Source organism: Arachis duranensis, chromosome 4, assembly GCF_000817695.3.
Source record: "Arachis duranensis cultivar V14167 chromosome 4, aradu.V14167.gnm2.J7QH, whole genome shotgun sequence".
NCBI lineage: Eukaryota > Viridiplantae > Streptophyta > Magnoliopsida > Fabales > Fabaceae > Arachis > Arachis duranensis.
The window spans coordinates 2,032,456-2,044,097 of NC_029775.3; the positions used below are offsets into that span (position 1 = coordinate 2,032,456).

The 11,642-nt window shown below is 31.5% G+C and overlaps 1 protein-coding gene across 1 annotated transcript; it reads left to right on the plus strand.

The window, feature by feature from the left end:
- Window positions 1-1,867: 1,867 nt before the first annotated feature.
- LOC127746556 (protein RALF-like 24) lies at window positions 1,868-2,224 on the plus strand. The gene has a single exon (XM_052260167.1). It carries the CDS (start codon window positions 1,868-1,870, stop codon window positions 2,222-2,224), a length of 357 nt encoding a protein of 118 aa, XP_052116127.1.
- Window positions 2,225-11,642: the final 9,418 nt, after the last annotated feature.

An 11,642-nucleotide genomic window follows, 5' to 3' on the forward strand; every position in this document is an offset into this window, starting at 1 on the left:
TTCTAAATAAATTATGTATTTCACTATTTCTCTAATTTTGAGTTTTACTCACCAAGTAAAAATTGTTTCTTTTTTTAAATGCAAAAATCAAAGTCTTATCTTGAATCTTAACATGACTTCATCCTTATATATATTCAAAAAAGGTATTTGCACTCAAATCTTATAACAAAACCAAACAAATATATTAATTATAATATACAAGAATATAATATTTGAATAAAAGAGACTGTCTTTAAATATAAAGCTTTTCAAACATAGAATAATTGTGACAAAAAGAATATGGAGTAAAAATATGGATAGACTAAAAAGAATGATAATTTTAATTTTCACCTTTAAATTAAAGTGTCAATTTTGATAAAAAAAAAACAAAAGAAGAAGAAGAAGAATATGTTATTAACTTATAAAGTAGTTAAAGAATAACAAAATTTGAATAACTAAATAAAAGTCTATGACTCTTGATCATACACACATAAACTATAAATAAAACACTACATATAATATTGACAAAGATATAAAAAAATCAAAACAACAAATCTTAGATCTAGAATTTACAGTCATAAATTATAAACCAAACATTTTATATTTAATATTCATAGAAACATAAAAAAGAATTAAGATAATTATTAAAAATATAAAATAAAATATTATGATTATTAATAAATATCATCATAAATAATAAACTTAGGTTAAAATATTTAGTTATTTAATACATAATACTTTTCAAAAATTAGAAAGAGAATAGAGATGGACGCATAAAAAATAAATAAATAAAAATATAAGTCCAACAAGAAATATAAATAATTATTATGTATATATAAAAATTAGTTATTAAAATATAAAATATATATTAAAAATAAATAAAATTAAATTTAACCATATCCATATTTTTTTAATTTTTTAATGAATGATAAGAGCAACAGAAGACTTGCGAAGTAAGATTCATAGATCAATCATCCATACCAAAAAGAATGCCAACCACCCAAAATAGTTAAATGATTAAATTTATCTTATGATTTTTTTTAATAAGTCATTTTAGCGAATTAGTTAAAAACATAAAGATAAATCACTTTTACCATGTGTAATATTTTCTCTTAATTTTAAAAAAATTTAGTAAATTTATCATTGGTCAATTCACGAAACACAGGAACGAGATAAATAATTAAATGCTTTTACCGTAAAAATGAGATAAAAATATACGCATATCATTTATAATTACGCTCACCCTAAATTAGATAATAAATAATAGGTATAATGAAAAAAAACATATATTAAGATTGTAAATTAAGAAAATTTTATTGAAAATACAAAAATTTTAAATTTTTAATATATTTATTTTGTATTTTTTAAATAAAAAAATTTAAAATCTTTCACTAATAATAAGTTTATCATGTGTTCTTAAAAAATATCTTAGCTAAATCCTTAAAACAATTGTTAGTTAAATTTTTAACTGATTTATTTAAAATTTTTTTCCTTAAAATTAGTGTGTCCTAAACTCCTAATTAGTATTTGGGAATTGATAAGAGTAATCATTTTGTTTTATTTGGTGGGTTGTTGACACTAAATGATGGCCCTAAGTGATTGTACTAAAATCAATTATTAAAATTAGTTATTAATATAAAATACATGTTGAAATATAAATATATATTAAAAATAAATTTAATTATATATGTATTTATACACAAATATATTGATGATTGATTTTAGTGTGCAAATAATATTTTTGCTAAATAATATATAAGTTGACTTTTTTGCCCCTCTATCCCAACCAAATTTATTACCATCCAACAACCAAACCCTTTCTTTGTATCTCACTTTCACAAATCCAACAACACACATCATCAAAATGTCCCAACCCAGATTCACTTCAATGACACTTGTTGTTGTTGTTCTTCTTCTTGTTCTGTTCTGCCCCTGCAATTCCCTCTCTTCATCTTCTATGGACCTCAACACAAGTGATCTGAATGCGGTTTCCAGAAGGGTATGCAGAAAGAGCATTGTAGAGTGTTTGGCTGAGAATGAAATGATGGATTCAGAGAGTAACAGAAGAATCCTTGCAATGCAAAAGAGGTACATAAGTTATGACACATTGAAAAGAGACATGGTTCCTTGTGATAGAGCTGGTGCTTCTTACTACAATTGTCATGCAAGGCAAGCAAACCCTTACAATAGAGGATGTGAAGTTATTACTGCTTGTGCTAGAGGTGTTCAAGCATCCCACAATTGAAATTTCATATATAGGGATTCATAATTTCATATACAACTTCTAAATTCACAAATATTTTGGATAGGAAAGGGAATAGGATGCTTAGGAATGTGACCCATGTGGGCTTTACCCTTTTTTTTTAATCATTTCCTTCTAGTTAATATCATAATTTTATATATATTTTTTAAATTTAATTATATGTATGTGGCTAGATAATCTCCAGAAAATCTATGCTTATGTGACATTTTGATGTCTGCTATTTAAAGAGTATGATGTAAAATTGGAGTTACAATTTACATCACTTTGTTAGAAAGCAAGAACAGAATCTTAAAATGTTATATGATATCCCATTTTAGTTGCAGCATTTTAACTTCTTGAACTTGTCCTCATAACCTATTTTTTTAGAGAGAAAATATGGTGTCTGAAAAATTACTTTCCAGAAACTAGGTCCATTATCTTTATTTATTCATATTGTCTTATGCAGAAGACGGCTACTAATACCAGAGTTTGAGTGCAATGAAAAGTCTATTTCTTCATATGGTTGGTATTGAAAACAATCTCTTGTTGACTCTTTTTGATCTATACATCAAATGCCGTGGGGTTATTTTCTCGATCTAGCGGATTCAGAAAGATTAGAATAGTTTGATCCATATGGAAAACCAAATTTTATCTTAGTATATGGTTATTTTCTGAAACATGTCTGTACATATCACTCAACACACAGTATATAAATTCGATCTTAGGCTGTGTTTAGAAAGGAGACTAAGATTGAGAGACAAAGACGAGGAGACAGAGACAGAGAGATACAGACTGAATTAAGTCTCTATATTGTGTTTGGTGTAAAATGTACTAGACTGAGTTATGTCTAGGTATCGTATTTGAGATAGATTTAGAATTTCAAAAGTTACATGAGAGTATTTTTGGAAAAAAATTTCAATCTCTAGTCCTAGAAATTTCAGTCCTTTCTGTCTCCACCTTTTGGAAGTATTAAAGGGACTGAAATTTGTATCTCGGAAATGAATTTTTAATTCCAGTCTATGACCACCAAACACAATACTGAGTCCTAGTCCTTCAGTCTCAATTCTAGTCTCTAAAAATAAATACCAGTAGATACAGAATTTTTTTGTTGTAGAGATATTGATAGAGAAACAAATTTTTTCTTTCCTTCCCAGAGACCGAAAAATACAAGTCTTGGTGTTTTCTATATCTGTATTCTTGTCATAGAGATAGAATTCAGAGGCAACCTTATTGATCTAACTTTTATGTGATTGATATCTCCTATAAGATATGTGTTTATATTACCAGCTTCTGCAGGTCTTAAATTTCAACTGCTGTTTTATTTCTTCTTTTCAATGTTGTATTTGTGAATCAGAAGTTGAGTGGGGTGGTAGGAATCTTGTAATTCAGGAACTTAAGAGTATTAATTACACATCTAGAGTGAAAAATGTGTAGCATACTGCATCTTGGAATATGTCATACCACTTTTTCAGTATGTTAGAGTGAATTGTAACCTTACAAGCAAAGAATAAGGGAAGAAATCATAGATCATATTAAAATCCACAAAGTAATATTCTCTGTTTTTTTTTTTCTTTTAAAGTACTGTTTTAGTCCCTAACATTTAGATTAAGTCCTAATTCTGAGTCTAACATTTAACATATCCTATTTTTATCCTAAATGTCTTATTTTGTCCTATTTGAGTTACCTGGTCAAAATTAAACTTTTTTTTCCCCCAAAAAATACTCTAAGAAAAAGTTTTAATTTTGACCAAAAGACAAAAATAGAACGAATTAAAATATTTGAAATATGATATAAATTCAACGTATTTGGATATATTGATTTAAGAATGTGAAGTTAATAATGACAAATTCAATGTTTCTAAAAATGAAGTTCTTTTTGTTGTATAATTATTTCAGAATATAATTACTATATCGCCCCTCCTTCTTTCTGTGACTTTAGAGCAAATTTGGATAGGCTATTTGAAACTGTGTCTAGGATTGCTTTTTAGGTTTCCAATTAGGTACAACCTTCTCAATCATTGCCATGGAAATTGAAAGGAAGAAGCTTCCTTCCATTCATGTTCAATTCAGCTTTTTAGCTTATTTTAATTGCATCAATTCTTAACACATAGTTCTGGTTAAAAAAGCATATGGTAATTGGATTGTATCATGCTTTTTATCTTGCATCTTTTGTTATTGTGTAAAGTTATGTACATAATAGGTCAACATAGTAGTGTAGATATTCATAAAAAGATTGTGTTTAACTTTAATAGCTGTGAGACACCATACAAATATAGAGAGAATATTTTATGTCTCCACTTCTTTGAAGGATAAAAGATACAAAAATTGTGTTTTTGAAACAAAATATTTTGCATTCTTGTCTACAATTTTAAGCTTAAGTTTAAATTTGACTCACAAAAATAGAGTTTGACTCATGACTCAATTTATTAATAATTTAATCTATTTGTAAAACTCATATTTGGCTCACAAAAAACTTACTAGTTAACTCAAACTCACATATCGCTTAAAAAAACATGAGTGTAATTGGGGGTGGCAAATGGGAAGTCCGTCTTGCCCCACCTCGCTAAAAGTCCGTTTTTTGGCAGGTTGGCCCGCCTTGTCCCACTCAATGAGGCGGTCCTAAATTTATATAATTTTAATAACTATTTTAATAATTAATAACTATATTTAATTTTATAATTATTTTAATAAATTTATAATTTCTAAAGACATAAAAAAATTATAATTTCTAAATTTACAAACATTAAAGTCTTTAAAATTATAAATATGTAATAAATATAATTATAAACTAAGTTTTTTGAAATAAAATAATAAAACCAATATTATCAAAAAATATAATTAAACATCTACAAATTTAGAACAAAATCAATCAAACGTAAAACATAATCCAAAACACTAAATTAGAACATCTTAAAAAAATGTTCCTAGCAAAAAAAAAAAACACTGAGCCCACCCCGCCAAAGCACGCGGTTTAAGCGATGCGGGTTAGGCAGACTTTTGAAGTCTAGCGGTTTCAATTTTTCAGCTCAACCCGCCTTTTTTAGCGGATTACACAGACTAACCTGACAGATTTAGACTCGTTTGTCACCCCATTCTATAATTCTATAGAAATAAATTATAATTTATATATAAAAAAAACTATGAATTATATATATTGTCTATTAATTATAATTTATATCCTCTATCATAATTATATAAAAAAATATATGTTTATGTAAAATTATATATTATTACTATAAATTAAAAATATAAAATTCATAATATATTAATATAAATAATTATAATAAATAATATATAATCGAAACTATTTACGAACCAATGAATGGAACTTATCAAGTTTAAGTTCATCTCATTTAATATATGAGTTCAAATCAAGTTTGGCTCATTAGCTTATAAACTCATGACCTCAACTTATTGAGTTGTTTGCGAGTTATATTCAAATTTGCTCACGGGTCAACTTGATCCATTTCCATTCTTATGTACACCCTAATAAATATTACTCAATCGAACATTCACGTATGCTAGTTAAACAAAATATGGACCTTATTTCGCTTATTGATGTTAGGTAAAATTTGCCAAAATGACAGCATAAAGTTTAAAGGAGGAACAATTTTTTTTTTTGAGTAAGAGTTTAACACAATAATAGTATTTTGCACTCTTTCTAATAAGGCAGTCAATTGCAGGACACCAAAAAGTTGGTTTAAGAGCTCCAACTCCAATCCGCGATGTTCTTGTCTCAATTGCACGAATTACTGATCCTTTGTTTTTTAAAACAGAGAAAAGTCTAAGATAAGAGTCTTTCAACTTTTCACATTGTTATCATGTATCTTCCATGAATTTAGTCTTCCTACCATCCGCTATCTCTATGTCCAACACATTTCAAGAATTTCCTTTTGTTAGTAGCACATGTATAGATAGCATTTGATTTGGATTTAAATTATTACATGAGTACACAATCTTTTTTGATAAAGGATAATCTTCTTTTAAAAATCTCTACCACTAGTTAAACTGTAAAGCAGTATTCACTGATCAAGGAAGGAATAATTGTTCCGATTATTTACTCAAATATCTGTTACCTGAGTTAAGCTTTGTTACATATGGGGATCTTCATCAATTACACAGCAATAACAATCAAAGTCGCATTAGATTAGTGGTAGGGACGTAAGTTAGGAACAACAACCAACATATATATATATGGTGTGCCAAACAATGTTCACATTATATAAGCCATCCAGGTTAGCTGTATGCCAAAATGTTCCGAGGTCGGTTGAGTAGCACTAACTTTTTTTTCCTTATAATAATGTACAAATGATTAATTAGCAACCAAAGTGAAGTTGGTGCGGTTGAACCATGTTTCAGCCGTTAAGTTTGAATTCTCATGTTTGATTCTATTCTTTTCCTCTAAATACTTATAATTTTTGTCGAGAAACAACGTTGGAATGGATTATTATTCTCTCCATTTTTTTTATGAAGTAATATTATCACTATATATATAAACTCTCATATTTAATTTTGTACCGAAATGTACCTGAAACAGACTATATGTATAAATGAGTTTGGTAAAAAGGTTGGAAATGGCTAATAATTTCAAAATTGTGGTATTTTTTTTCCATTAATTGTTCTTCTTCCAATGTTTTGGTCTAAAACCTAACAACAGTGAATTTGATGCTTAATTTTAGTGCAAAACAGAATTTTGGCACCATTCTATTATAAAGATAAAGTCTTCTAATGGAAACTGCGATGATGATCACTTGACAAATCCAAGCACACTATTGGTAAATGGTAATGATAAGAACTAACTCCGCTATGTTACACTTGCGGTCCAAGCCCGGATAAAGGAGGAGGGTTGTGTTAGGTCTTCGGCAACCAACATAAAAATATAGTCGAACCCCCATGACATGAATCAAAGACATTATTGCGCTAAAGCTAGGTCGTTGCCCAGAAGCAACGCGCCGTATGACTCGAGTACGGTGTCAAAGCAAGAATCACTGCATCGGTACCCGGATGTAGTGTTAAATGAGCAAGGGTTCTCACGTTTTTGTGAACGGACGAGGGTAAATAAGCTAGTTTACAAAGTAAAAGGTAAAGGTCGAAGCGATAGAAGGTTGAGATTCGGGACATGGAACATAGGCACTCTAACAGGAAAGTCTATGGAGGTGGTGGACACCATGATAAGGAGGAAGATTAACATTATGTGCCTACAAGAAACGAAATGGGTTGGTGCAAAGGTTAGGGAGTTGGATACTTCTGGTTTCAAACTTTGGTATATAGGAAAGGTGAAGAATAGGAATGGGGTTGGAATAATTGTGGATAAGCAGTGGAAGAAGGATGTAGTGGATGTCAAGAGGGTGGGAGATCGGATCATCTCTATCAAACTTGTGGTAGAGGGAGGTGTTTTCCATGTGATTAGCGCCTATGTACCGCAAGTGGGTTCAGACGAACAACACAAGATAAGGTTTTGGGAGGATCTAGAGAGTTTGGTTCAAGGCATACCTTTCGGAGATAAGATTTTCTTAGGAGGAGATTTAAATGGCCATGTTGGGAGAGAAGTGACTGGATATGGGAGTATTCACGGATGCCATGGTTTCGGGGTGATCAATGCCGAGGGTAAAACTATTTTGGACTTTTTCTCAACCTTTGATCTTCTCATCGCAAATACGTGTTTTAAAAAGAGAGACGAACATCTTATAACCTATAAGAGTAGCATGACAAGCTCTCAAATCGACTTCTTCTTGTTGAGAAGAGTCGATCGAAAATTTTGCATTAATTGTAAAATTATCCCGGGAGAGAGTTTGACAACACAACATAGGGTGCTTGTCATGGATTTTCGCGTTGAGCAAAAGTTGAGGAAAAGACATCATACGAAGAACCCAAGGACGAGGTGGTGGCAGATGAAAGGTGAGGAACAAAGAAGTTTCCTAAGACAGGTAGGAGAAGAGGCAAAGTGGGATGGGAATGGAAGCGCAGAAGAGATGTGGGGGAGATGGCAGAAGTTATTAGAAGAACAGCAAAAGAAAGTTTTGGTGAATCTAAAGGAATAGGACCAAGAGACAAGGAGTCCTGGTTTAGGGTCTCTACCAGTCTTTGGGCACGAAAGAAGGAGAAAAATGTATATATAGAATCGCAAAAAGTCGGGAAAGAAGAACGAGAGATTTGGATCAGGTTAAATGCATAAAGGATAAGGATGGAGAGGTGTTGGCTCAAGAGGAGAAGATTAATGAAAGGTGGAAGAGCTACTTCTACGAGTTATTTAATGAGGGACAGAAGACTCTTCCGAACCTTGGCCGATTATGCACAAGGAAAGAAGATCAAAACTTTGACTACTATCGAAGGATTCGAGACTTCGAGGTAAAAGAGGCTCTAAAGCAGATGAAAAATGGCAGGGCAGTAGGACCTGATAATATCCCGATCGAGGTCTGGAAGGGTCTTGGAGAAAAAGGCATCAACTGGTTAACCAAGCTTTTTAATGAGATTTTAAGGTCAAGGAAGATGCCTGATGAGTGGAGAAAGAACACCTTGGTACCTATCTACAAGAATAAGGGGGATATACAAATTTGCGGAAACTATAGAGGGATTAAGCTTATGAGTCATACTATGAAGTTATGGGAAAGGGTGATAGAACGGAGGTTGAGAAAAGAGACACAAGTAACAGAGAACCAATTTAGATTTATGCCAGGAAGATCTACCACTGAAGCGATATACCTATTAAGAAGGATGATGGAGAGGTATCGTAGTAATAAAAGGGATCTACTTATGGTGTTTATTGATTTGGAAAAAGCGTATGATAGGGTACCAAGGGAGGTCTTATGGAAGGTTTTAGAAAAGAGGAGAGTAAGGATCGCATATATTCGGGCAATTAAAGACATGTATGATGGGGGCACAACTAGTGTGAAGACTCAAGGTGGTGTGACAAAGGAATTCCCTATTGGTATAGGATTACACCAGGGATCATCCTTAAATCCATACCTTTTCACATTAGTCTTGGAAGTACTCACGAAGCACATCCAAGAGCCTGTGCCATGGTGCATGCTTTTTGCCGATGATATTGTCCTTATGGGAGAGTCAAGGGAAGACCTAAATAAGAAGTTGAAGTTATGGAGAGAAACTTTAGAAGTGTATGGTCTGCGCATAAGCCATAGCAAGACGGAATATATGGAATGTAAGTTCAGTCTGAGAAGGAAAAACTCCAATATAGAGGTGAAGATTGGAGAAAACAACCTACGAAAAGTTAAAAGTTTTAAGTATCTTGGGTGCATCATACAGGATAATGGAGAGATTGAACAGGATGTAAATCATAGGATCCAAGCAGGTTGGTCAAAATGGCGGAGTGCATCTGGTTTTTCTATCGCACCGCTATAAGACTGGCTATGCTGTATGGTACGGAGTGTTGGGCGGCTAAAGGGGAGCACGAACATAAGCTAAGTGTGGCAGAGATGAAGATGTTGAGATGGATGAGTGGTCATACGCGATTGGATAAAATAAGGAATGAAGACATAAGGGAGAGAGTTGGAGTAGCACCCATTGTGGAAAAGATGATTGAATCGCGTCTCAGGTGGTTTGGACATGTGAGAAGAAGACCGATAGAACATCCAGTCAGGAGGGTGGATGAGATGGAAGATGGACGAAGGACGAAAGGCAGAGGAAGACCTAAGAAGACAATCCATGAGGTGGTCAAACGAAATCTACATATAAACGGTCTCTCTGTAGACATGATACATGACAGAGCACAGTGACGTCGTTTGATTCATGTAGCCAACCCCACTTAGTGGGACAAGGCTTTGTTGTTGTTTGTTTTGGTAATGATAAGAATTACTAACTACCTTTTAAGCCCTTCCATCGATCCAAGTTATGAGTTGGGAGCACAAATGAAACATTCATGAATGATTCATCCCATCTTTTTTTTTTTTGTTTCCCACGGTATCCCCTAACCCGACAGGTCAAGGACTAATCCGCCGCAGTACTGAATTCTATTTAAGGGTTTGTCGCTGACCAATGATTTGCTGCATGCACAAGGCGGGATTCGAACACTGAACCCACCCACCTTCTCGTACTTTAATTTTTCAACACCAACATAAGCGGACGTTCAACTTCAAAAAAAGTAAAAAAATTTAGTATTGACTAAAACTTTTCAGGCATAAAAGAGTTAACATTTAATTTATATTTTCTATCAATTTTGTTCATTTGTTTTATTTTTCATAGTTGGCTAAAAGACAAAGGTAAAAAAAGGAGACCACAAATAAAGGGAAAAAAAAGAAAGGAAATATAACAAAGGGAGAAGAACAGAACATATATGCTAAGAAGTCACCAATAAAAAAGAATGGAAAAACAAAGAGGGCTAAAATTTTTTAATATAAATAATTTCAGCGTAAAATACGAGAATATTTGATCATTTTAATGTTTTATACTATTATGATAGTAGTTTGAAAAAAAAAATATTTTTTTTAATTATCAAAAGACAAAATATTACTTATGTTTTATAAAAAAATATAATTTTAAATTATTAAAGACAAAATGTCTAAAAAATATTATTTTAATTATAAAAAGATAAAATGTCATTAACATTTTGTAAAACTTGTTAAGGAGATACTAATCAGTATCTTTAACTAACTTAGCCTGAGAGAAGATAATAATAAACATATTTTAGCAATGATAGAAAGAATGTTGTTGTGATATATATAAAGGACTCCAATACTCAACATCCAAGATATAGATATAAGGATTAAAATTAGATGATATACCTAGGGTGTATGTCATGCATGATCTTTATTTACAATGTTTGAAAGAAAAATTTCAAAAAAAAAAAGTATCTAAGTAGATTCCTTTTGGTTTTAGACAAAATCTTGTACGAATATATAGTCCATCCCTCCAAAAGAAGTGTTCTTGAGTTGCCCATCATCGCCTTAAACCTAGTTTGGGAGTTGATGACAACAGAACTATTAGTGGAGTATTGGCAAAGGTTTTAGGCCAGCTTAGAGCAAAGTTTAGCTGGGTATAGACTCTGTTGGTGATAGCAATGTTATTAACCCCTGTTAAGGTTATTTCCCTGCTGAGGCCTTAGTTTAATGGTAATTTATATGCTTCTTAATACACTGCATTCGGATTCGAATTTTGGTGTATGCACCAAGTATTGAAAAGGAACATTTTAATGTTGCGTATGTGAGGATAACGTGTCACGTCACGTATCACATGGATATAATATGTTATAATGCCACATGTCATAATGTTAATGTATTTCTGAAGAACTTTTATATATATATATATCACAATGTTAGTGTTTACACTTTTTTTTCATCTAAACTTTTGAGTTTAAGTATTTAGTTTAAGTGTCATTATTTCGTAAGAAAAAGAAAAAACAGATAAGTAACAATGGACAACTTGAATAATCTAAATACTAAAAAGTAAATATCAATTTTTTTCATTTA

Excerpts from the sequence above, each read along its gene's own strand:
- LOC127746556 (XM_052260167.1), top strand. The coding sequence starts at position 1,868 with ATGACACTTGTTGTTGTTGTTCTTCTTCTTGTTCTGTTCTGCCCCTGC.